This window comes from Salmo trutta, chromosome 21 (genome assembly GCF_901001165.1).
Source record: "Salmo trutta chromosome 21, fSalTru1.1, whole genome shotgun sequence".
NCBI lineage: Eukaryota > Metazoa > Chordata > Actinopteri > Salmoniformes > Salmonidae > Salmo > Salmo trutta.
The window spans coordinates 23,260,606-23,288,228 of NC_042977.1; the positions used below are offsets into that span (position 1 = coordinate 23,260,606).

The following is a 27,623-nucleotide window of genomic DNA, read 5'->3' on the forward strand; positions in this document are numbered from 1 at the left end:
GAGATTAGAATTCAAACATCACATTGTGAGGGATTTGTATGCTGTGGCACCACATGGGGTTATCCTTCTGAAATAACTCCAACTGGTCATCCTTTGGTCAGTAGCAATGTGTGACCATAGATTCCCATGAATTGTCTGATAGAAATGTTAAGTAATTGATTTGTTTTCCACTGATAAGTAGCATACACTTTCATTAGATTGGAAGGCACGTTTTTATGAAGCTGTTCTTGAAAATTATTGATCATTTTTGTTTCCTGTTATGCTATCTATGTGGGTAGCTCTTTAAGGGCATGGTAACTCTGCTTGATATATATTTAGTTTAATTTAAATGAAATTGTTTTGTCAGCCTTTGCTAAAGAATGTTCCATGTCAAGGTAGAGATCAAGAGTTTAGCCAGTAAATATTATGCATGCATGTTAGCACCACTGGTGTTTATCATTGGTTAGCATTTAGCTTTTTGCTATCATTTGAAACCATTAGCATCAATTAATATTAGCCAACTGATGAGTCGAGGACACTACCTTGTGTTGGTTGTTGAGTGGCGTTAGACCTGGGTTCATGTTGTTGGAGGTAGGCTAATGTCTTTACTTGGCAGTAGACTGGACACATTAACAGGCCTTGATATCCTTTGTTTGTGAATTTTGTTAGATTTGGACTGTCCATTTATACAGTATGTGCAAAAAGATGTTTCTGCCCCTACAATTTATAGCTTCATAGTATAAATGGATGATGTCTATATGTGGCATATAAATAAACATTTACCCATTGCTTGGTATATACAGGTCTACTGTCTACCTCAATGTTGTGCCAAGAACAGCTGTCAAAGTTAAATATGTCATTGTAAAGTGATCTGATGGTGCTTACTTTGGTAAGGAATAATAATCCTGAATTCTTACCACACGTCACACACTTCAGATCTGAAATGAACTGATACATGAATGACTGACTGAAAGTCATAACACTATGTTGTTTACAATAATGACTTGTGTAGTGCGATAGCACTAATCATACTACGATTATTAGCATTGCAGGTGTATCTTAATTCAACCTGCATTCACCCTGTGCAACAATACGAGATGCATGCAATCATTTTACCTCTGAGATGTTCTGTGCTCAAAGACGTTTTTTTTTTTAGTTTGTACTGAATAAAACAGTCCATAGAAGCATCAACTTGCCAGTAGTGTGTTTTTCAAGGAAGGTTCTCCCTGCTTCCTGAAGCTCGGCTACATTAACAATGCATGAGAGCATGTGGAGCACCTCCTTACCACTCCTTACCAGCAGGAATTGATCTATCTCCTTTTAGCTGCTGCAGAGTGTTTATATATATATTGTATAATATACTAACTGAATGTGATATGAATGCAATGTAATTCATTACCCTCTTGAATTGTAGAGTTCATAACTGACTCCATGGGGGAACATATAAGGGGGTTAGGCTTAGGGTGTTGTCATTTTCATTATCCTCATATTCTCAAGACGTTGTCTGTACTCTCATGAACTAAAATGGAGGTGAAAGTCTTGTCAGCAGATAGAATGAGACAAGTCATACTCCCACGGCATCTTTGTCGTCTTAGTCAATGAAGCCAGAGGTAAAAGTTACGGGGATATGCCAATTTGTAGGTACAGTCCCAAATGGCACCCTATTCCCTACATAGTGCACTACTTTTGACCACAGGGCCCTGGTCATGTAGAGCACAATGTAGGAAATAAGGTGCCATTTGGGACGCACTGCTAGATTGTTATGAAAAGTGCCAGTGCCAAGGTTTAAGTCACCATTCCTAAGGTTGTGCTGTCCTCTGACATGGTGGCCTGGGCACTGGTTCAGTCCAGGTGATGTAAGTTTTAGTAAATGAAAACACCTCTGCACTTTAAGTTTATTTGCTGTCGTATTAATTAACATTCACCTTGACCCATGTGCAATTCTGGACTCATGCGTATATGTACGTGACATTGAGTTCAAAGGTATTTAGTGTCAGGAATGGATTTTTTTATAAGATGACCTGGGTCTAAACATATCTGGAGCCTCTGTCAAACCACCAGCTCCTTGACAGACATTTAGTTAAGTCTCACACATAACTGACTGGCCAAAGTCAAAGTGAGTAGGGTGTTAAATTCCTTCTCAGGCTCCAGTAACAGCTCCATCACTGGCTGTGTTGTGACTTCTATGGTTTCATTAATGCTAGGCTATAACTGAAACCTGGCGATGGGTCTCACATTAAGATGTGAGACCCTATTTTCCACTGGGATTCATTTGCCTGAAAACAGCTGTAACATTTGCATAATATATCGGCGTCTTGTTTGGTAGACAGATCAGCATCATCCATCGGTTACAAGTAAATCTGTCTACCTGTACATAGTAAAAGTGGGAATTTGCATAATGATCCATACTAAGGCAAACATATCAATGTTATCCTTTTGTCAGAATGATTGGTTTCCCCTACGCTGCAGCTGTTGACTTTAGTTCTGTTGTGTTCTGTTGTACTCTTGTAACAACGATGTGCATGTATCAGAAACAATGCCTTTGATGGATTGATCACACAATGGATGGCTTGTGTACTGTTCAAGAGTGAACATATATACTGTACTTCATTATTATATTACTATAAAAGAGAGTTTAATTAAGTATGTTTTTTTGTAATTCAAAGGAATTCTTGGAAATGTTACGTTTTTTTCAAACAGTGAACTTTCAGTACAAAATGTACAGAAAAAGGACAGTTTACACACATTGTAGCTAGCTGTAACTGTAGGAATTTGACACAGTAAGAGGCAGCTCCATGTGACATCACAATGGCCATCACCTGCTGTGTAGCCTTTGTCACTGCCACACATTTGGTCAACAACAGTCAGGGAGCCAGCCAGCAAACATAATGCTAGCTTCTTAGCAAATTGTTGTGGAGAGGAGCACACCTGTCTTAATAAGTCCCACAGTTGACAGTGCATGTCAGAGCAAAAACCAAGCCATGAGGTCGAAGGAATTGTTCGTAGAGCTCCGAGACAGGATTGTGTCGAGGCACAGATCTGGGGAATGGTACCAAAAAATATCTGCAGCATTAAAGGTCCCCAAGAACACAGCAGCCTCCATCATTCTTAAATGGAAGATGTTTGGAACCACCAAGACTCTTCCTGGAGCTGGCCACCTGGCCAAACTAAGCAATCGGGGGAGAAGGGCCTTGGTCAGGGTGGTGACCAAGAACCCGATGGTCACTCTGACAGAGCTCAAGAGTTCCTCTGTGGAGATGGGAGAACCTTCCAGAAGGACAACAATCTCTGCAGCACTCCACCAATCAGGCCTTTATGGTAGTGGCCAGACGGAAGCCATTCCTCAGTAAAAGGCACGACAGCCCACTTGGAGCTTGCCAAAAGGCACCTAGGCTCACAGACCATGAGAAGCAAAATTCTCTGGTCTGATGAAACCAAGATTGAACTCTTTGGCCTGAATGCCAAGCATCACGTCTGGAGGAAACCTTGCCCCATCCCTACGGTGAAGCATGGTGGTGGCAGCATCATGCTGTGGGGTTGTTTTTCAGCTGCAGGGACTGGGAGACTAGTCAGGATCGAGGTAAAGATGAACGAAGCAAAGTACAGAGAGATCCCTGATGAAAATCTGCTCCAGAGCGCTTAGGACCTCAGATTGGGGCGAAGGTTCACCTTCCAACAGGACAACGACCCTAAGCACACAGCCAAGACAATGCAGGAGTGACTTCGGGACAAGTCTCTGAATGTCCTTGAGTGGAACCCGATCGAACATCTCTGGAGAGACCTGAAAACAGCTGTGCAGCAACGCTCCCCATCCAACCTGACAGAGCTTGAGAGGATCTGCACAGAAGAATTGGAGAAACTCCACAAATGCAGGTGTGCTAAGCCTGTAGTGTCGTACCCAAGAAAAGTTGATGCTCTAATTGCTGCCAAACGTGCTTGAGCAAAGTTCTGAGTAAAGGGTCTGAATACTTATGTAAATGTGATTTTTTTGTATTTAAAAAAAGTATAAATTAGCAAACATTTCTAAGAAACTGTTTTTGCTTTGTCATTATATGGTATTGTGTGTAAATTGATGAGGGGAAAAAAACGTAACAAATGTAACAAAATGTGGAAAAAGTCAAGTGGTCTGAAAACTTTCCGAAGGCACTGTAACATTAACCATCTCTGTTAGACCATTAGCAAATAAAACTTAGGCTTGTATCAAGCGTATGCAGCCACAGCAATAGACTGGAGAAACAGAGATAAAATAATTATATCAGTACATCGATGAAAGGTTGAAAAGGATCAGGAAGGATAGGGATGCTGCTAATGATATGGGAGCAAACATATGTTCCTTCCTGCATAATCAATGCTCGTCATGCTAGACATCGAAGCAATCTTGATTGTCTCCTCGCACAGAGGTCTAGTTTCCTGTAATTTTATGGTATTTTTCCTCTATCTGCCTGAAAGTATGTTACCCTCATGAGGCTGCTCTAGGGGAAAAAAGTACTGTACATCTCCTTGAGACTGTCACAGATCAGAACCACTCAGATCACTCAAGTCATTACTTCCTGTCAGACTGACACACTGATATGCCTATTTTGGGTGGTTCAGCATTTATTGAAAATGGCTGCTGAAATCTAGATTGTCTCAATGGGGAAAATGTTTTTTTTTTCTTCACTATTTGAAGTAGGATCACTCAACTCTTTCCAGCAGACATGGAATGGAATAGTGTTACAATCCTCTTCTGTTTCACTGCATATGAAAAATACCCTGAAAGAATTGAGAAACCAGAACCGGTAACAAAGAATAACTTTGCCATCACCAAACCGACTAGGTTTAAAATCTGTCGATGTGGCCTTGAGCAAGACACTTAATCTTAATTGCTCCTGTAAGTTGCTTTGGATAAGTGTGTCTGCTAAATGACTAAAATGTGACTGTTAATGTGTAAATTCTAATTTAGTTGGCAAGTTATCATTTTCCAAACTAAAGAATTTAACAAAGAACAAAACATGGCTTTTCTGTGATGTAGGCCTAGCTATGTCCTAATTTTGTGTATGGGACAATTAATGCTGAAAACTCCACAGTAGCTACATTTCTGTGATCATTTTCTTTAATGATTCAGCTATTTAGTAGATGTTTGCTCTGAAGTTAAAAGTATCATGCTCTGTGTTTCCTGACTCATTCTTTTGTCTTCATGTTTTTCCTCCTGAGTTTTTAAGATTGAGCCAATGACTGTTATTAGTTTGAGGCTTTTGGGTTCATTTCAAAAATGCTGTCATGGCAACCTCAGGTTTTTTCTCCATTGCCTGATTTTGCCCTTTGTGCCACATGGGAATCCTTAGAATCCTTTTATCAGATTGCATGTAAGTTATATCCTCCGCATATGCCTGTTTGATCCCTGTCACACCATTGGTGAAACCTTCTATCCAAACCGTGTTGTGTTGCAAACCTACCATTTACCCAGACATTCTTTTCTGTTTGCTTCCTGCTGATTTCTCACAGGCTGTGGATTGAAACCCAGTAACTATTTGACATGCAGGTGGTAAAGGTCTCCACAAAGTTATTGAATTATTGTTACAGGGCCTGCTTTTTATATTACCTGGCAAACTCCCTTTTGCTAGTGCCTGGAGTTGAAGGCAATGTCCTCAGATTAGGTTCTGTTGCTGTATATGATCAACGAACCGAGCCAGCTTGCGGTCAGCGGAGAGCAGCAGTGATTCTACAGCCTACATCCTGCGGAGTCACTGGCTGATGATAAGTTCATTGTTGTGCCTTCTGCTTGTCTCTGATAAGACCCTGAGACTGAGTCCTCTGTCAACGTTTGCAGTAGTTCTGTAGCCCTGCTCTGCCTGGACAAACAACCGGACTGATATATTGTCATTTGGACCTCTGAGGGTGTCTCAAATTCTCTCCCTGATTACAGCAAACACCCAGCAATTTTTCTTTTAAGATAGCTACATATTGTATTTGTCTGCCCAATATTCCAGTTTCTGTCTAAAGATCCAAACTTTATTGATCTCGTCGGTTCCAAGTCGTCAAATGGCTGACCATGTCTAATTGCTGTAGTTGGACTCTATTGGCACAGATCCATTTCAGTGAGGATATTTGGGATTTGTAACTTTTCTCTTGCCAGCTAAGTCAAGGTCATATACAGAGTAGATCCAATAATTGTGAAGTGCTAAGGGTTATGTGAAAATTGCATGTTTGAAACGACATTTGACTTGCTGGTTGATACCATTCTCTTTTACATTGTAAAAATAAGCTGTTATGGGACTGTTTTATTTATTATAACTTCATTACTAATCACATTTATTTTAAGGGAAACAAAAACATGCTACGTGTTGCAGTTGGCCTTTAGAATAATGCAAAACATATCCTTGACTCTATCCAAGCGAAGGGAAGCAAACAATGCCAGTCAGCCTCCACAGCCGGCCCATCGAAAATACACCTAAACTATACCAAAACTAATTACACACATAATAAGAGTTAGCCTATAGACCAGATTAAATTGATTATAATCTGATGAGTGACAATGTTAGGCCTATTAGGCCTATCAAATTGTACATGAAGAGATAGGCGCATCTTGCAATTTACAGATGCAGGGAAAGGATCATCACTTTATCAAATCCTCCTTCAGAGTCACATGCAGGTAAAATGTTTTGATTTCTATATAGTATCAGGAAGAGCATATTCTGCAGTTTCTATTACACTTACCTTTGTCAAATAACTCTCATAATTCAAGAGTTGCAGCTCTGTGTCCAAATTTCACTTTTTCCAAGAATATCCGTGCTGTCCATGCGTTCAGCACATGATCACTCGCATGGCAGCATTGCTCTGGCTACTAAGCCAAAATTAGTAACATAATACAATTAAAATATTATATTTATTTATGCAATTCATTGTTTACAATTGTTCATGCACTGATGCTTTTCTTCAGGAATAGGGCATGTAATTTAATCTGCACTCCTGGCTGGTTATATTAATATTATCTTTTTTGTTTCTACTTTGTCAAAAGAAGCTGTCACTGGACTTCATTAATTACTAGAACTCTATTACTAATCAAATCTACAAATAAAGTTGATCAAATGGATTACACTGTAAGATTTTTATTGTAAGGGAAACAAAATAGGCTATAGGCCAACGTATTTTCTAAGACTTTGTATAATTATCTAAACCATGTACAAACCACCAATAACTAGTGTTGTTATTGTTTTTTTTCATTGCTATATTTCCTCGAATATTTCCTCATGCAATTAATACTTTATAATATTTTATGCACTATTAATTCAGTTTTGGTGTTTATGTTTGCTGTAACTTGCGGGTTGATATGGTTCTGATTTATATGCTAAAGGTGACGCCCGGCAACATTCTCTAGCGAGTACATATAGTCTGAAAGGCCAGGCGGTTCTAGTGTTAATATATATTGTGGCTGACAATAGCTGGTGACACTGACATTGAAGGTAGAGGAGCTTATTTAGTATAAAGTTTTGGCCACAATAAGAAATATGGATTGAAGTAAAGTAATAGTAGGTCCTTGGCAGCCATACTAAAGTTTGCATTTGAAACACAGAGCAAACCCTCCTCCAAGGGCATTGTAAAGTGTGTGAAGGTGGATGAGCTGTGCGTGCACACACACACCTCTTGAAGCACAACTTCAAGATTAGGCCTAAATTAATGATATTCTCTCTAATTATTTTGTGGGGATTAACTACAGTGCAGGACAGGTATACCCTGTCAAACAACTATCACAGGGATTTTTGTAATGGAAGAAAACGTCTTAAAAACACTCGCACTTGTCTTTTCTTTCTGCCACTGACGTTGCTTAGCTACTTTATTGTGGGATTGTTTTTAATTTATGACTGTGATATGTGGTTGTCTCACCTTGCTATCTAAAGATGAATGCACTAACTGTAAGCCACTCTATGTAAGTGTCTGCTAAATGACTAAAATGTAAATATTCTTTGTTGTTGTAATCTGCCACTGTTCAAGTGTAAAATATGAATTCATCAGTTGTCATTGCCAAGCTCCCCCCCAATCACAATGTGAACTCCTGATCATGATAAAACCATCAAACCAAGCCATGTATTTTGCATTAACTCCAGACAAGGACTGTGATCTCCTCACCTTGAAGTTTCCCATTTTCCTGTCCTCTAAGCGATATCCCATGCCTAATCATCCAACATGAAATATTCAACATTGCTGTAAAACTCTTAACAAATTACAATTTGCCAGCCATCCCATTTAATACGGGGAGTGTTGGATAGCTTGTTAAAATAAGACTGACTTTGATTGATTGTTCAGTTTCTTATTCCTATTCATGTAGAAAATTGGCATAGTCAATAGACACATACCTTGAAACGAGCAGTGGGCTGCCTATGGGTGTGTACTTTAGCCTCGTGATCATTGTGTTTTTCAATTTCTAAATATGTTTTTCCTTTTTTTCCACATACCATCAAGGGCATTCAGCTGTGAAAATCTATATAGAACTGCGAACGTATTTGTCTATACATTTTTGTAAAGAATGTTTGCTTTCTTTCGTTTTTTCGACAGGCTTTGGGCCTACCCCCTGTCGATGGTCTACTTTAATATGCTTAAATTCTATGATTATGTGACTGTCTATGTAGAACAACAAAATAAATTGCTCCAAATGCAGTTCTAGAATATTCTATTTTTACTGTAATCAGAAAGCACTACCGTGCATTTTCATGTTTTACAAATGTAGGCTAGTTAAAATCGTAGACCAAAATTCCTCTCTAAAATATTGAAATGTGTCTTTGATAGTTAAGATTCTGTACTGTACATCAAGGTTTAAATATGGGCTTTTAGCATATTTACAGCTTAAGGAGGTCCATAGAGTTTGACATTTTTTGTTTATTATCCTTAGACTTCCCAATGTAGGGAGTTAAAAAATAGATATTCTGCCAGAAGCTGAAATATATTGTAATCCCTTTTACCGGTGTAAACAGGCGCTATGAAAGTAAGAGCGTAGCTTCTGACACTGCAGGGAGATGTGAGCTGAATCTCTCTGGCCTCTCTCTCCAGCAACTAGCTCACTGCTGTTTAAACTCAGTACAAACAGACTAGAGCTCTCTCCATATGGCACTCTCTCCCCCTGGGAAATAGGCCTCCTATAACACACGCAGCTCCAGACCTACTGTACTGTCGGTGGTGAAAACCTCCCTCCCCTTACCTGTGATTGCCTGGTGATAACCTTTAAAAAAAATCTTCAAATGTGTCTTTGCCATAGCAACCACAATGTGTGAAATGAACAAAGCTCAAAGCAAGTCTTTGCTTGAGTAAAGGTCTGAGAAAAGAAAAAGATTATTGACACATGAAATGTGTTATCACTGTGTTAGTTTTAATTTCAGAATATGCTCCAGGCTAAATGGAACCCTATCTAAACTGATTATTTTGATTCATTGGTTTACTTGTCAGCTGCTACGTGTACCAATTAGAGACCTACAGAACACAACGGTCACAAAATTGTCAGAGTAACATCAACTAAAATGTTAAAACACAGTCAGGAAGATGGCCTCCATGTTTTAACATTAGAATACTGAAATTACTCTCTCAGGTTTACAGCTCTAGGATTTTTATATTCACTTAATGGCCATTTATTTCAAATCCAAATCAAATCAAAGCGTAATGGGGGTGTACACAGTTTTGCACGTTATCGCAGGTGCCCGCGAAATGCTTATGTTCCTAGCTCCTACAATGCAGCAATATCTAACAATACAATATCAATACGCACATAATCCAAAAATAAAAAAATGAAACATAAGTATTTCTAAGTTAGAATCTTGAGAGTCCCAAAATAAATCATCTTTGTCTATATGACCTCTGGTTACCCAATCATTATCATTTTCTCACTGAAGCATATTTGCTAAATGCAATATGGCATTAATGCAGTTCTGTGTTTAGAACTGAAATACCATGTATTGATTTCTAGATTATTTTCCAATAAATGGAAATAACCTCACAGTAAATGCCACTATGTTTTCATCTGATGATTATTAATGTATAATTCATAGAATCAATAATGCAGTTAATACAAAGATCCCAGGATGTGTTTTAGATAAGCAGATGCTTTGTTTTCCCTCCAAAACACTGTAACCAAACGAGATGGTGTATTTGGTGATCTAAGGCTGCATGGTGCATTAAGATGAGGTACTCTGCTAATAGTGGTACACTAATACTGTGCCGTAATCACATTACTTTAATCCATTCTTTGTGTTGGTGCCTTGGTGGCCTCATGCGGAGAGGCGATGGACTCATTTATAACACTCTTATGCTGAACCAGACCCTGGAGGGAACTCTCTGCTATAAAAATGTCCTGTCACTTTGTCAGATAATTTGTATGTAGGTTAAAGCCAGCCCCTAAATTGTATTTACCGGGAGGTCCCACTCTGCTGCGGCACAGTGCCATCAGTAAGTGTCAGATAAACCTAGTTACACTACACTCATGCAATTAAAAGCATTCACAGTTAGATCACAATTAAGGAACTGAATGTTTCAGTGTATACAGTAGCTATAGGTTAAATCCATTTTTAATTCAACTGCATCCCCTTTTGATTTAAACAAAACTTTCCATACATGTTTGCCCTTGGAAGAAGTGGTGAGAAAGTAACTTTTTGGACCTGAATGCCAAAACATTCAAGAGATAAAGGTGTTTAAAGTTAACCCATTTTGCATACCCCACCATACCATGGAGACATCCATGTCTTCATCACTGGAAAAGATAAACGGTTGTCTTTGTAATTCATTTACAGCTTACAAACAGGGTTGTCAAACTAGTTTATACATTTTTTAATAACAATTATGACATTTATTTTACCTTTAACGTCAATTCTCTAAAGACGTGTTAACTCAGATTAATTTTTATATATATTTGTATATGTTGTAGCTTAGACCCTTCTTTACACCATCTTAGGTTTTTGTGTTGTGCCGGCCATCGGTTGAGACAGAACATGTTCTTGGGTGGATGCCATTTCCATTCATAAAATGGGCCTATTCCTTTAGACCAGTGGTTTCCAAACTTTTTATAGTCCCGTACCCCTTCAAACATTCAACCTCCAGTTGCTTACCCCCTCTAGCACCAGGGTCAGCACACTATAAAATTTTGTTTTTTGCCATCATTGTTAGTCTGCCACACACACACACACACCTATACAATACATTTATTAAACATAAGAACGAGTGTGAGTTTTTGTCACAACCTGGCTTGTGGGAAGTGACAAAGAGGTCTTATAGGACCAGGGTGTTATATCTAGCCTAGCTGTAGAAGAACGCACGTCTGCACGGTTTCACATTGTACATCACTCTGTCGTTTAATGACATGTGCCACTCATCCTGACAACCCATTCATCCGTAAAGCAGCACACTGTCGTAAACCATAACAACGTATAGTATGACGTACAGCACGTCGTACCATACATAACATTTCCACCCCCTTTCCAAAACCAGGGACTGGTACCATATATAAAATGTCCATAGGGCAAGAACCTAGAGTGATACCTGTAAGAAATAAAACATTAACCTTTAAACGGAAGGACCCTCCAAACTAGCCAGTTCAGTCCATTAACCTGGAGGTTGACTAAGACACCTATCGGAGCCTAAGAATGAAAAGAGGTTAACTAGTCCCCCAGATGAGCAGGGCGAGTTCGTGCCCGCATAGGCCTTTCTTCAACCGCCACCGCTTGTCGCTCTGGCCCTTGGGGAGCCCACAGAGGCTGGGGCTCGGGTGGTAGTGGTGGGGGAGGTCCATCCGGTGGCGTCTCTGGCCTGCATGTCTGTTCTGTGTGCATTCGTATTCCTTGAGGAGCAGGGACTTTCCTGAGACGGCTGGCGTGCCAGCGTGATCCATTGCTCAACATGAATGCGGCGGGCCCCAGTTGTCGACTGACCTGCAGGGGGTCCGACCAGAATGAGGCCATTTTGTTGCACCGCTGAGGCCGTCGGGCTCGGACCCAGTCAGACACTTGGATGATCGACTTTTTCACCCTGTGTGCCTTGTCAAAACGCTGTTTCATTTCTCTTTGGTGCCTGGTCACTGCCTGTTTTTCTTGGGTGCACCTAGTCGCCGGTTCTGCAACTCTCTGTGTTCTGAGTCTGTCCAGTGGCAGTTCCATCTCACGACCTAGCATGAGAGATGCCGGGGAGGCCTGTGTTGTTGTGTGTTTGCTTGCTCTGTAGTGCATTAGCGTTTGATTCAAAGCAATTTGGAACGTGAACCCCTGGACCAGGTGCGCTCTGATGCCGTTCTTCAGCGTTTGGTTGAAGCGTTCCACCCCTCCGTTAGCTTGTGGGTTGTAGTAGGCCGTGCGGATGTGTTTGATTCCCTTGTTGCTGAGATATGAGGAGAACTCGGGAGAGATTAGCTGGGTCCCATTGTCCGTGGTAAGGGTGAGGGGCAGGCCCCACCTTGTGAACAGGCTGTCTAGGATGTCCACGATGGCCTGTGCTGTGACAGTTCCGACAGGAACCACTTCTGGCCACTTAGAGTGGAGGTCATACACCACCACCAGGAAGCGCTGATGGTGAGGGACTGCGTGACCATGGATCTCGCCACAGATGTCCAGTTGGATGTGCTCCCAGGGGCGGGACGGCCATGCGAGAGGCTGCAGGGGGGTGGGTCGGACTGTCCTGTTTTCCCACTGAGGAGGCATGCAGCACAATCCCTGACCAGGGCTTCAATGTCGTGGTCGATGCCTGGCCACCACACAAGGTCTCGACATCGCTGTTTGACCTTCACTATGCCCAAGTGCCCCTCGTGCGCCATGGATAGAACATGCGCACGCAGACCACTTGGGACCACAGTGCAAAACCCTCGAGAGACACAGACTTCTTCCCAGCAAGACAGTTCGTGCTTCACCCTGGCGAAAGTCGCCAGCTCTTCCGGCACGTGTGCTGGCCATCCAGTGCGTATGTAGGTGTGCAGGGTAGACAGTGTGGGATCCTGTTCCGATGCTTGCTTCAGCTCCTCCAGTGAGACGACTGACTGAAGAGGAGCGTAAAGCATTTGTACGAGCTCTGTTTCGTTGTCGTCTGGCAAGACGATCGGTGTAGGAGCGTCAAAGGAGCGTGAGAGGAGGTCTGCCACCACGTTATCCCTCCCTGGAGTGAACTTCAGCTGATAGTCGTACTGTCTGAGGCGGTCGGCCCATCTGTGCAGCCGAAGTGGCTTGTGGCCAGTTCCTGATGCCAACAGTAGCGTTGTGAGGGACTGGTGGTTGGTTCGGAGCGTGAACAGATGGCCATAGAGGTAGAGGTGCCACCTTTCGCACGCCCAGACACAGGCCAGTGCTTTTCATTCGCCCACAGAGTACCGTTGTTCTGTGGGGCTCAGGGCCCTTGAGGCGAAGGCGACGGGCCTCTCAATGCCATTCTGCAGCTGTGAGAGGACAGCTCCTAGTGCTCCAGCTGAGGCGTCACATGTGACAATGGTGGGGCAGACGGGGTCAAAGTGAGCCAAGACTGGGGCTGTGGTGAGCTGGGGCTGTGGTGAGCTGGCTCTTCAGTGAGCGGACCGCGTCTGAGCAGGCTGCCGTCCAGGCCCATGGCTCATCCTTCTTGAGGAGCTGGCGAAGGGGCGCTGTGGTCTGGGAGTAGTGGGGCAGAAACCGGAGGTAGTAGGCTGTCATGCCCAAGAATGATGCCACCTGAGAGGCTGATGTCGGTTCCGGGATCCTGTGGACGGCTTCAATGTTCGACATGAGTGGGGCAATGCCTTTGGCCGACAGGCGGAACCCCACAAACTCGACGGCTGGAGCTGCAAAGGTGCACTTTCCACCGTTAACTTCTTGGGGCTATGTGGGACGCTAGCGTGCCACCCGTGGTGCACCCTATCAACAGCAGGTGCATTTCAAGAGCGGCAAATTTGAAAACAAATAAATGTCAAAATTCAAATTTTTCAAACATAACACTATCTTACACCCTTTGAAAGATAAACATCTCCTTAATCTAACCACGTTGTCTGATTTCAAAAAGGTTTTACGGCGAAAGCATAAAGTTAGATTATGTTAGGAGAGTACATTGACAATAGCTGTGTGTAATGTTTTGTCAATTCAAAGACAGGCGTCACCAAAACCATAAAATCAGCTAAAATTATGCACTAACCTTTGACAATCTCCATCAGATGACACTCCTAGGACATTATGTTAGACAATACATGCATTTTTAGTTCTATCAAGTTCATATTTATATCCAAAAACAGCGTTTTACTATGGCGTTGATGTTCAGGAAATCGTTTCCCTCCAATAACTGGCAGTCAAGTCAGCACAACAAATTAAATAATTAATATTAGAAAACATTGGTAAAATATTATATTGTAATTCAAAGAATTATAGATTTACATCTCTTGAACGCAACCGGCTTGCCAGATTTAAAAATAACCTTACTGGGAAATCACACTTTGCAATAATCTGAGCACTGCACCCAGAAAAATACGCTTTGCGATACAGACTAACCGCCATGTTGGAGAGATCTAAAATCGAAAATACTATGTAAATAATCCATTACCTTTGATTCTCTTCATCAGATGTCACTTCCAGGAATCCCAGGTCCATAACGAATGTAGTTTTGTTCAAAAAAGCTCATCATTAATGTCCAAAAAGCTCCGTGTTGTTAGCACATGATCTAAGCCCGCCGGACTTCACTTCATGAACGAGGGGAAAAAATATATTTACGTTCGTTCAAACATGTCAAACGTTGTATAGCATAAATCATTAGTGCCTTTTTTAACCAGAACATGAATAAAATTCAAGGCGGACGATTGCGTTCTCTTTTAAAACGTATTGGAACGAGAGTACCCAACATGAACTCGCGCGCCAGAGTCTAATCGGCCATCACCGTTCCATGGCTCTTGTTCGGTCAGATCTCACAGTAGAAGACTCAAAACACTTTGTAAAGGCTGGTGACATCTAGTGGAAGCAATAGGAAGTGCCAAAACATTAATAAGCCCCTGTGTGTTTCAATGGCATAGGCTTAAAGGTAATTCAACACATCAGGTATCCAATTCCTGTCAGAATCCACTTCCTGTCATTTTGCCTGCCAAATGAGTTCTGTTATACTCACAGACACCATTCAAACAGTTTTAGAAATTTGTATATGCATATTCTAGTTACTGGGTAGGATTAGTAACCAGAATAAATCGGGTACGTTTTTTTATCCAGCCGTGAAAATACTGCCCCCTAGCCCCAACAGGTTAAGGGTCAGGTTGTTCTGCAGTAGAGCGCTGAATACTCTGTGGAGTCGATAATCATGGATGTGGAGGTCAGGACCGTGGACCACGATGTCATCCAGATAGACCGCCACCCCAGGTATTCCAGCGAGGATGGTGCTCATCACCTTCTGGAAGCAGCTGGGGGCGGAGTTAAGTCCAAAAGGCATGCGTGTATATCTGAACACGCCAGCATGTGTGACAAAGGTAGTGAGATCTCTGCTAGCTGCATGGAGGGGTACCTGAAGATAACCCTGACGAAGGTCAAGCTTCGTGAAGATCGTGGAGCCATGGAATTGTGCGGTCAGCTCCTCAGCTGTAGGCAAGGGGTACTTATCCGGGACAACGGCCTTGTTCACAGCACGAAGATCCACGCAGGTCCGGATTCCACCTGACTTTTTGGTTGCAATGACTAAGTTTGAAATCCCGGGGGCAGCATTGACTGGCTCAATGATGCCTGCATCCAACTGTGCCTGGAGATCTTTTGTGACATCATCACGCAGTGCAAAGGGAATGCGCCGCAGGGGCTGCATGACTGGGGTCACTTCCGGATTCACTAGGGGCCTGTGAGTAAAGGCTGTGAGGCAGCCCAGTCCATCAAACAGAGTTGGCCAGTTCTGTTGCCATGTGCAGGTAACCTGGTGGATAGCTGACCCACTGTCATCTCTCAGCATGAATCCCAAGCCTGTGAAGAGGTTGAGGCCCAAGAGGTTGGCACCCCGCTTTGCAACATGAAATGTGAATGATGGCAGATGCTTGGTGCCGTAGTGTACTGGGACCTGGAGGGTGCCTACAATGTCTATCTTGGATCTACCGTACCCACACAGGGCAGTGGAGGGCTGTTGGAGTGGTAGGTGACTGAAAAACTTGTAGTAAGTGGCAAGGTTGAGCAATGACACCGCAGCGCCAGTATCCAGCAGCAAAGGCAAACCCACCTCTCCCAGCTGTACAGTGCATGTCCTGAATGACACATGGTTGGTGGAGACAGTTCGAATTTCCGTGCGTTCATGTTGAGAGTGAGATGAAACTAAGGGCCTGTGCTGGGTGGAGCTAGTAGCTGGGGCAGAACGACACACTTTTGCAAAGTGATTGTATTTTGAACAGTTCTTGCATATTTTCCCACGGGCTGGGCAGTTTGAAGCCCTTGAATTGTGAGAGCTAGCCCCACAGTTGCCACAGCTACTTCTGTTCGTTTGTCTGTGTGCCTGCTGCACGGGCATGCCGGTGTCTGTGTCCATGCAGCTATCAACGTGGGAGGCCATGCAGAGCGCGTGATCGTTGTAGTGCGCCTGCTCGGGCTGAAGCTTCTGTGTGAGAATGGCTGGGGGCCGAGTGTATGCTGCAGATCTGTCTGTTAGCATAATTGAGCATTCCAACGCCGCTTCAACCTGGAGTGCTATTTTAATAGCTCCATCTAGTTGTAAATTATCCAATTCCAAAAGCAGTTTCTCCCTTGTCTTTTCACATAACGTCCCCTCTATCAAATGATCCCTGATGATCTTGTCCTGAAGTGTCCCATAGTTACAAGAGCTAGCCAAATCCCAAGATTAGCCACGTAGCTTTGAATGGACTCACCCGGCCGTTGGTGTCTCTTCCGTAGCCGGTAGCTTCGGAGGAGCACTCGCTCTTTCCCGGCGAAGTGGTTCCGTAGGAGGCTGACTGCAGCAGTGAATGTAGGAGCAGATCCAAGCGCTCTGAAAATCCTTTGTCCCTCTGTACTGAGGCAGTGACGGAGCAGTGCTGTCCTCCGCTTGTCGGAGATTGTAGAAAAGTCCATAGCTTCGATATAAGTGTTAAAGCTCTCAAGCCAGTTATTCCACGGGACTGGAGGTTCGCCAGGCACGGCGAGGAATGGTGCCGGCGGTGGTAAACTGAATTCAGCCATCTTCGTCGCCAATGTTATATCTAGCCTAGCTGTAGAAGAATGCACGTCTGCACGGTTTCACATTGTACATCACTCTGTCGTTTAATGACATGTGCCACTCATCCTGACAACCCATTCATCCGTAAAGCAGCACACTGTCGTAAACCATAACAACGTATAGTATGACGTACAGCACGTCGTACCATACATAACACAGGGCACAAATAATAATATAATAATAATCAATCATTTTGCTCTTTATTTAGCCATCTTACATATAAAACCTTATTTGTTCATAAAAAATTATGAATAACTCACCACAGGTTAATGAGAAGGGTGTGCTTGAAAGGATGCACATAGCTCTGCAATGTTGGGTTGTATTGGAGAGAGTCTCAGTCTTAAAACATTTTCCACACACCCCAGGTCTGTGCCTGTATTTAGTTTTCATGCTAGTGAGGGCCGAGAATCCACTCTCACATAGGTACGTGGTTGCAAAGGGCATCAGTGTCTGAACAGCACAATTTGCCAAGGCAAGAAACTCTGAGCTCTGGAGGCAGGGCATGAAAGGGATAACGAATCCAGTTGTTTGTGTCATCTGTTTCGGGAAAGTACCTGCGTAATTGCGCATCCAGCTCACTCATTTGACATTGTCCGTAAGCTTGAGTTCATTTGCACACAAAAAATCATACAATGATGGAAAGACCTGTTTGTTGTCCCTGTTAATGCAGACCAAAAGAGCTCTAACTTCTTAATCATCGCCTCAATTTTGTCCTACACATTGAATATAGTTGCGAGAGTCCCTGTAAACCTAGATTCAGATCATTCAGGCGAGAAAAAACATCATCCAGATAGGCCAGTCGTATGAGAAACTCGTCATCATGCAAGCGGTCACACAAGTGAAAATTATGGTCAGTAAAGAAAACTTTAAGCTCGTCTCTCAATTTAAAAAAAAAACGTGTCAATACTTTGCCCCTTGATAACAATAACTTCTGTATGTTGTAAAAGCGTTACATGGTCGCTGCCCATATCATTGAATAATGCAGAAAAGACACGAAAGTTCAGGGGCCTTGCTTTAACAAAGTTAACCATTTTCACTGTAGTGTCCAAAACGTCTTTCAAGCTGTCAGGCATTCACTCCTTAATTGACCCCCCATAAACGTAACGGACATATACCAGGAGCTGTGCCAGGCCTGCCACGTCTGTTGACTCATCCAGCTTTAATGCACATAATTCACTGGCTTGTATGCAAAGCGATAATTGTTTCAAAACATCTCCTGCCATGTCACTGATGCGTCGTGAAGCAGTGTTGTTTGATGAAGACATTGTCTGTATAGTTTTTTTGGCCTTTTCCCCCAGCGTTATCCCAGCCATGTCCATGGCAGCAGGAAGAATTAAGTCCTCCACAATAGTATGGGCTTGCCTGTCCTAGCCACTCAAAACTCACCGTGTAAGATGCTTCTAGCCCCTTCTTATTAATGGTATCTGTTGCTTTTATACATGTCTTACTACTCGAAAGTCGTCTTTTGTCTCACTCAAAAAACTCTCGTGGCTAATTTTTCAAATTGTCTTGTTTTGTTTCTAAATGTCTGCGCAGGAGTGAAGGTTTCCTGTGAGAGAGTAACGGTTAATGTGATTGGATGTTAATTATTTGACTAGGCTACCTGTATTTGACATTGTGTTGTCATTTCGCTGAACACTAGAAGGTTTAATTTTATTTTTGGCAGTGAAACGAGGCTACTCAGGCGAGAAAAAAACCTCACCCAAATGTATAGCCCCATTGGAAAATATAAATGTACTGTTTGAAAATGTAAAAAAATAAAATAAAACGGAATAATGTTTTATTTGTATTTTTTAAATGTGAATTACATTTTTATTTAGCATACCCTTGACGGCATTGTGCGTACCCCTGGGGAATACCTGTTTAGACCAAAGCAATTTAGCTGGTACACCATTGTCACGGATCCCTCCGGAACTTTCATCACGCACACCTGTCCCCTATTCCCACTGATTGTATTTGTATGTATGTGACCTTTGTTCACCATGGGGGGCCGATTATTGTTACAATGTCCGTTGGTCGTGTGAGTACCTGTGCTGTGTGTTTTGGCTTTCGTGCCATTGTGGATTGCGCAGATGATTACGGATCTCATCCCGTGTGATAATCATTGTGCGCTTGTGTTATTTATTTGTGGTACTCCTCGCTCTTTTGTTTGGGTTTCAACCCTGTGTTTTGTATACGTGTTTGTTTGTTCTTCGTCCACGTGCCTTTACATGGCACGCTGTAATTTGGGGCTTAATAAAAAACCCTATTACGCATTTCTGCGTCTGTCTCCCAATCCTTCATGCCAACATGACAGAATAATCGACCATTAAGGGAGACAGGGGGATGGCCCGTCCGACGACGTTTGAAATCCCGGGGGCAGCATTGACTGGCTCAATGATGCCTGCATCCAACTGTGCCTGGAGATCTTTTGTGACATCATCACGCAGTGCAAAGGGAATGCGCCGCAGGGGCTGCATGACTGGGGTCACTTCCGGATTCACTAGGGGCCTGTGAGTAAAGGCTGTGAGGCAGCCCAGTCCATCAAACAGAGTTGGCCAGTTCTGTTGCCATGTGCAGGTAACCTGGTGGATAGCTGACCCACTGTCATCTCTCAGCATGAATCCCAAGCCTGTGAAGAGGTTGAGGCCCAAGAGGTTGGCACCCCGCTTTGCAACATGAAATGTGAATGATGGCAGATGCTTGGTGCCGTAGTGTACTGGGACCTGGAGGGTGCCTACAATGTCTATCTTGGATCTACCGTACCCACACAGGGCAGTGGAGGGCTGTTGGAGTGGTAGGTGACTGAAAAACTTGTAGTAAGTGGCAAGGTTGAGCAATGACACCGCAGCGCCAGTATCCAGCAGCAAAGGCAAACCCACCTCTCCCAGCTGTACAGTGCATGTCCTGAATGACACATGGTTGGTGGAGACAGTTCGAATTTCCGTGCGTTCATGTTGAGAGTGAGATGAAACTAAGGGCCTGTGCTGGGTGGAGCTAGTAGCTGGGGCAGAACGACACACTTTTGCAAAGTGATTGTATTTTGAACAGTTCTTGCATATTTTCCCACGGGCTGGGCAGTTTGAAGCCCTTGAATTGTGAGAGCTAGCCCCACAGTTGCCACAGCTACTTCTGTTCGTTTGTCTGTGTGCCTGCTGCACGGGCATGCCGGTGTCTGTGTCCATGCAGCTATCAACGTGGGAGGCCATGCAGAGCGCGTGATCGTTGTAGTGCGCCTGCTCGGGCTGAAGCTTCTGTGTGAGAATGGCTGGGGGCCGAGTGTATGCTGCAGATCTGTCTGTTAGCATAATTGAGCATTCCAACGCCGCTTCAACCTGGAGTGCTATTTTAATAGCTCCATCTAGTTGTAAATTATCCAATTCCAAAAGCAGTTTCTCCCTTGTCTTTTCACATAACGTCCCCTCTATCAAATGATCCCTGATGATCTTGTCCTGAAGTGTCCCATAGTTACAAGAGCTAGCCAAATCCCAAGATTAGCCACGTAGCTTTGAATGGACTCACCCGGCCGTTGGTGTCTCTTCCGTAGCCGGTAGCTTCGGAGGAGCACTCGCTCTTTCCCGGCGAAGTGGTTCCGTAGGAGGCTGACTGCAGCAGTGAATGTAGGAGCAGATCCAAGCGCTCTGAAAATCCTTTGTCCCTCTGTACTGAGGCAGTGACGGAGCAGTGCTGTCCTCCGCTTGTCGGAGATTGTAGAAAAGTCCATAGCTTCGATATAAGTGTTAAAGCTCTCAAGCCAGTTATTCCACGGGACTGGAGGTTCGCCAGGCACGGCGAGGAATGGTGCCGGCGGTGGTAAACTGAATTCAGCCATCTTCGTCGCCAATGTTATATCTAGCCTAGCTGTAGAAGAATGCACGTCTGCACGGTTTCACATTGTACATCACTCTGTCGTTTAATGACATGTGCCACTCATCCTGACAACCCATTCATCCGTAAAGCAGCACACTGTCGTAAACCATAACAACGTATAGTATGACGTACAGCACGTCGTACCATACATAACACAGGGCACAAATAATAATATAATAATAATCAATCATTTTGCTCTTTATTTAGCCATCTTACATATAAAACCTTATTTGTTCATAAAAAATTATGAATAACTCACCACAGGTTAATGAGAAGGGTGTGCTTGAAAGGATGCACATAGCTCTGCAATGTTGGGTTGTATTGGAGAGAGTCTCAGTCTTAAAACATTTTCCACACACCCCAGGTCTGTGCCTGTATTTAGTTTTCATGCTAGTGAGGGCCGAGAATCCACTCTCACATAGGTACGTGGTTGCAAAGGGCATCAGTGTCTGAACAGCACAATTTGCCAAGGCAAGAAACTCTGAGCTCTGGAGGCAGGGCATGAAAGGGATAACGAATCCAGTTGTTTGTGTCATCTGTTTCGGGAAAGTACCTGCGTAATTGCGCATCCAGCTCACTCATTTGACATTGTCCGTAAGCTTGAGTTCATTTGCACACAAAAAATCATACAATGATGGAAAGACCTGTTTGTTGTCCCTGTTAATGCAGACCAAAAGAGCTCTAACTTCTTAATCATCGCCTCAATTTTGTCCTACACATTGAATATAGTTGCGAGAGTCCCTGTAAACCTAGATTCAGATCATTCAGGCGAGAAAAAACATCATCCAGATAGGCCAGTCGTATGAGAAACTCGTCATCATGCAAGCGGTCACACAAGTGAAAATTATGGTCAGTAAAGAAAACTTTAAGCTCGTCTCTCAATTTAAAAAAAAAACGTGTCAATACTTTGCCCCTTGATAACAATAACTTCTGTATGTTGTAAAAGCGTTACATGGTCGCTGCCCATATCATTGAATAATGCAGAAAAGACACGAAAGTTCAGGGGCCTTGCTTTAACAAAGTTAACCATTTTCACTGTAGTGTCCAAAACGTCTTTCAAGCTGTCAGGCATTCACTCCTTAATTGACCCCCCATAAACGTAACGGACATATACCAGGAGCTGTGCCAGGCCTGCCACGTCTGTTGACTCATCCAGCTTTAATGCACATAATTCACTGGCTTGTATGCAAAGCGATAATTGTTTCAAAACATCTCCTGCCATGTCACTGATGCGTCGTGAAGCAGTGTTGTTTGATGAAGACATTGTCTGTATAGTTTTTTTGGCCTTTTCCCCCAGCGTTATCCCAGCCATGTCCATGGCAGCAGGAAGAATTAAGTCCTCCACAATAGTATGGGCTTGCCTGTCCTAGCCACTCAAAACTCACCGTGTAAGATGCTTCTAGCCCCTTCTTATTAATGGTATCTGTTGCTTTTATACATGTCTTACTACTCGAAAGTCGTCTTTTGTCTCACTCAAAAAACTCTCGTGGCTAATTTTTCAAATTGTCTTGTTTTGTTTCTAAATGTCTGCGCAGGAGTGAAGGTTTCCTGTGAGAGAGTAACGGTTAATGTGATTGGATGTTAATTATTTGACTAGGCTACCTGTATTTGACATTGTGTTGTCATTTCGCTGAACACTAGAAGGTTTAATTTTATTTTTGGCAGTGAAACGAGGCTACTCAGGCGAGAAAAAAACCTCACCCAAATGTATAGCCCCATTGGAAAATATAAATGTACTGTTTGAAAATGTAAAAAAATAAAATAAAACGGAATAATGTTTTATTTGTATTTTTTAAATGTGAATTACATTTTTATTTAGCATACCCTTGACGGCATTGTGCGTACCCCTGGGGAATACCTGTTTAGACCAAAGCAATTTAGCTGGTACACCATTGTCACGGATCCCTCCGGAACTTTCATCACGCACACCTGTCCCCTATTCCCACTGATTGTATTTGTATGTATGTGACCTTTGTTCACCATGGGGGGCCGATTATTGTTACAATGTCCGTTGGTCGTGTGAGTACCTGTGCTGTGTGTTTTGGCTTTCGTGCCATTGTGGATTGCGCAGATGATTACGGATCTCATCCCGTGTGATAATCATTGTGCGCTTGTGTTATTTATTTGTGGTACTCCTCGCTCTTTTGTTTGGGTTTCAACCCTGTGTTTTGTATACGTGTTTGTTTGTTCTTCGTCCACGTGCCTTTACATGGCACGCTGTAATTTGGGGCTTAATAAAAAACCCTATTACACATTTCTGCGTCTGTCTCCCAATCCTTCATGCCAACATGACAGAATAATCGACCATTAAGGGAGACAGGGGGATGGCCCGTCCGACGACGCTGCGATTGGCGCAACTTTGGCAGCTGCAACTGTCCCGTCTGACGTCGCCACAACGGGTCCGTCCGACGACGCAACTTCAGCAGCCACAACTGGCCCGTCCGATACCGCCACAACCAGGCCGTCCGACGCCACTGCTACTGGTCCGTCCGACAGCAACACTTTGGCAGCTCTAACTGGCCCATCCGACGACGCAACTTCGGCAGCTGCATCGGGTCCTGATCGACTGCGCACTGCGTTCCTGTTATCGTCCTCGAGGCCAGTATGCAGCGCGTCAGGGGGGGTACTGTCACGGATCCCTCCGGAACATTCATCACGAACACCTGTCCACTATTCCCACTGATTGTATTTGCATGTATGTGACCTTTGTTCACCATGGGGGGTCGATTATTGTTACAATGTCCGTTGGTGCGTGTGAGTACCTGTGCTGTGTGTTTTGGCTTCTCGTCCCGTGGGTTAATCATTGTCAGCATGTGTATTTATTTGAGGTACTCCTCGCTCTTTTGTTTGGGTTTCAACACTGTGTTTTTGGTACGTGTTTGTTTGGTCTTCGTCCCTGTGCCCTTACACGGCACGCTGTAATTTGGGGTATAATAAAAAAATATATATACGCATTTCTGCGCCTGTCTCCCGAATCATTGTAACCAACGTGACAACCATTGACATTTTTACTTCTAATTACTACCACAAAGATGGCCACTGGTCCACCCACCATTGAATGTCAACTTAAATGGTCATGTCTATTATCTATATTTCTATGATTTCAGTAGGTTTCCTATGGAGGATTGACAGTATAATTCCCATTCAAGTCAAACTGGTACCATTTGAAAGTTGACATTTATTAATAAAATGTTAGTACATTTATCAGCCAAAATATGATACACACCCTGTATTCAAGAGCATGTTGTGTCATAATTGATGGCAGGCACAGCACAAAAAACGTACATTAAGTAAAATAAGGTCTAAGCTACAACATATGTAAATCTGAAAAAGTTTACGTGCTTTTAGAGAATTGACATTAAGGTTAACATTTTTTTCTTCAATAAATGATCAAATAGTTTCACAAACCTCTTTGGAAGCTTTTAAATGATATCAATCTCGAATGTTTATTGTTTCCAGTGATGAAGACGTGGGGTATGCATAATAGGTCAATTTTGACCACCTTTATCTCTTAAATGTTTTGGCATTCAGGTCCAAAAAGTAATTTCCGGAGGACTTCTATAATAGGCAAATATGTATGGAAGGTTTTGTTCATTTAAAAAGGGGTGCTATTAAATGGATTTACCCTATATGGGTAACAGATACTGTACTAGGGTACCGTAAATTTTGGACTATAAGCCGCAACTTTTTTCCCAGGCTTTGAACTCCGCGGCTTAATCAATGACGTGGCTAATATATGGATTTTTCCCGCTTTCAATTTTTTTTTCTCCAAAAAAACACCTTCTGTGACGTACTCAGTTTTTTGGCGGCATGAAGCTTTCATTAGACCAATGAAATTGCCGAACGGGTTAAGGTCAAACAACTTTTTTGTTTACTGTTTAGATTAAATCGAGCGCTCTCAAACTTCCCATCATTCTGATTACGGTAGTCATTTTGTCACCCTCATCATGGCAAAGACACGGAGAAATGCATATGATGCAGCTGTTGGAAAAGGAAATAGAGCTGCTGCACGGGAGCTTGGTCTTAATGAGTCGATGATAAGACGTTGGAAACAGCAGCGTGAGGAATTGACTCAGTGCAAAAAGACAACTAAAGCTTACTGATAATTTTAAATTTTTTGTTACAAGCCGTGTTTCGTTAAAGCCTATTTATTTTTGTTACAAGCCGTGTTTCGTTAAAACCTATTTATTTTTGTTACAAGCCGTGTTTCGTTAAAGCCTGTGTAAAGTTCATTTGTTTCAATGTACCGGTAGGTACCTGCGGCTTATAGACGTGCGGCTAATTTATGTTCAAAATAATATATACTTTTTAAATTCAGTGGGTGCGGCTTATATTCAGGTGCGCTTAATAGTCCGGAAATTACGGTAATAGTTATTACCCTACTGGAAAATAATGCAATGGATATTTGTAAAAGCACATACGTTTTTCCAAAAGGTTATGCACTAATAATTCATCATAATATGCTTCTTAACCCAGGTCCATACTCCTCACTCACTCATATAATAAGATTTTGAATGGAAATGTTGAAATTTGAAAAAGCATTGACTCATCCATTTATCTGTGTGTCCTGCATGACTGGCAGAGATCACAGGAAACTCTGAGGACATTCCTCTGGTGCGATGGCGGCAGCAGTGGATGGAGAACGGCACGCTGCTCTTTCACATCCACCACCAAGATGGCAGCCAGAACCTCCCCGGCCTGTCCGCCACAGACTACCCTGCCAGCGACTCTGCCGAGGAAGAGTTACGCATCCTTCACATCTCTGTCATGGTACGGTACTGTGCTGGTTGGGTGGGGCTCGGGTTGGAATGGAGAGTGTTTTATTGTGCTGTTTGATAAAGATGTTGGACAAGGATGTTACTTTTCAATATGTGCGCTGCTCTAATATAAGCATTAGAACTTGGTGCATTTCTTTGTACATGTGGACATGGTACAATGGAAGTTTGTACTGAACATCTACATTGATGGATGACAGATTTTTAATGCAAAGTACATCTAAACATTTTAACAAATGATTAGTCAGCATTAGAATAATTATTCTAGTAGGTACTAGGTACATTGTAGAGACACTTACTGAATGTCAAATCATATGCTGACCTTGAGTCTCCTCTGCATGTTTTGCACATGCATTAGTACACAATGAAAAGGTAGACTGAAACATTTTCATATTGATTCAGTTTATTTATCTATGCAACGATTATCCGCCGGTAAACTTATTTCCCATCTCATATTTTCTTCCATATCTAAATTTAACATCCTTCTGGCTGTTGTTTCCATGTTTTATTCCCCTTGCTGTCTCCTTATCCTAAAAGCTGCTCGACAATACAGTCACAAATCTCTTATGGAGGTGTGAAAGGATTAGCATGCAGATAGGACAGACTTAGCAACAGATGGCTGCTGCGCTGTGCTCCCGCTCCGGCCTCGCTCGCTGCAGCTTGTCGCTCAGTTGGAAGGCCGCCTCATAAATCCAGCATTGCATCACTTCGTCAGCTCCTTGAGGATACGTGCTGCCCCGAGACACAGCCCCACCACTCTCTCTCCCACTAACCGCCACTCTCTCCCCACCCCACACATGTCACTGAGCCATTTCCATTGTTCCACCATACGCCGCAGCCACCAGCATGGCTCGATGGCAGACGATTCAAGCCAGGATTCTACACAGCAGCTTGACCTGTCATGCACAGTTCATTGCCAGACCACCAGGCCCACCATGGAACATTTTAAAGCTCTTGGATGAATGCAGTCCAACCTGAGGCTTGAAAAGAGGCCAGCTATAACTGGGCCTTAATCTCATGGAGATGCAGGTTCACTGAACTGCACCAAACTCAGTTTTGTCACCAGAAGGGGATAGGGATTTCCCTCACCTAGTGGCCATTCAAACTGCCATGATAAGAACTGGTGTGCTTTTTTCCTCCACAAGGTGACCACAGTCTCCTTTTCTGCTCTGCTTCAACATCCATAATGGATGAGTTACCTTGTGTTCAATGTTCAGCCGCAGGTGAGCTCCTGCAAGTCGAAACACATGTCCTCAGTTCTCTATTGGCCCAGAGGCAGAGGGAACAACAAGCACCCCCTAACACCTACTACTCTGCACCATCCACCACACATGGAGCCACCCTTTTATAGAGTCACTCCTTCTGCAGGAAGACCTCTACTATGCCCATTAAATGCAAAGGGAGCATAGTCACAGCATTGGAAAACCTTTGTATGTTTACAAATGCTCCTGAACATTGGTAAAACAGCAAAGGGCATCACACGGCAACTTTCATTTCCCTTAATATTGGGATCTTATTTATGGTATAGATCCCTCAAACTCAACTCTGGACCTCGAAGCCACTTCCACTGCATTTTTTTATTATTCCCCTCTAATCAGGGAATGATTTAGACCTGGGACACCAGGTGTGTGCAATTCATTATCAGGTAGAACAGAAAACCAGCAGGCTCCGGACCTCGTAGGTTAAGAGTTGAGTACCTCTGGTATAGATGGAGAGAGGAAATCGTTATGCCTACGCTACAGCATGAAAGAAGACATCCCAAATATACATTTTTGAGAAGCTGTGGAATACAAAAAAATGATTGAATATTATATGAGGAGATTAGGTGTGGTAGGAAACAAGCTCTTAGGGACTCTTATGGCTCATGCCCTGTATCGGTCACTGTTTACATTGGATTAA

At 43.1% G+C, this 27,623-nt stretch overlaps 1 protein-coding gene across 7 annotated transcripts in view; it reads left to right on the plus strand.

The window, feature by feature from the left end:
• Window positions 1-27,623, plus strand: part of LOC115156990 (astrotactin-1) — a 277,551-nt gene that overhangs the window by 29,153 nt on the left and 220,775 nt on the right. For all 7 annotated transcript variants that reach the window (XM_029704808.1, XM_029704810.1, XM_029704809.1 and 4 more), the window contains exon 2: window positions 25,532-25,719. In XM_029704808.1, the coding sequence (XP_029560668.1) occupies window positions 25,532-25,719 (188 nt within the window). The remainder of the gene's footprint in view (window positions 1-25,531; window positions 25,720-27,623) is intronic.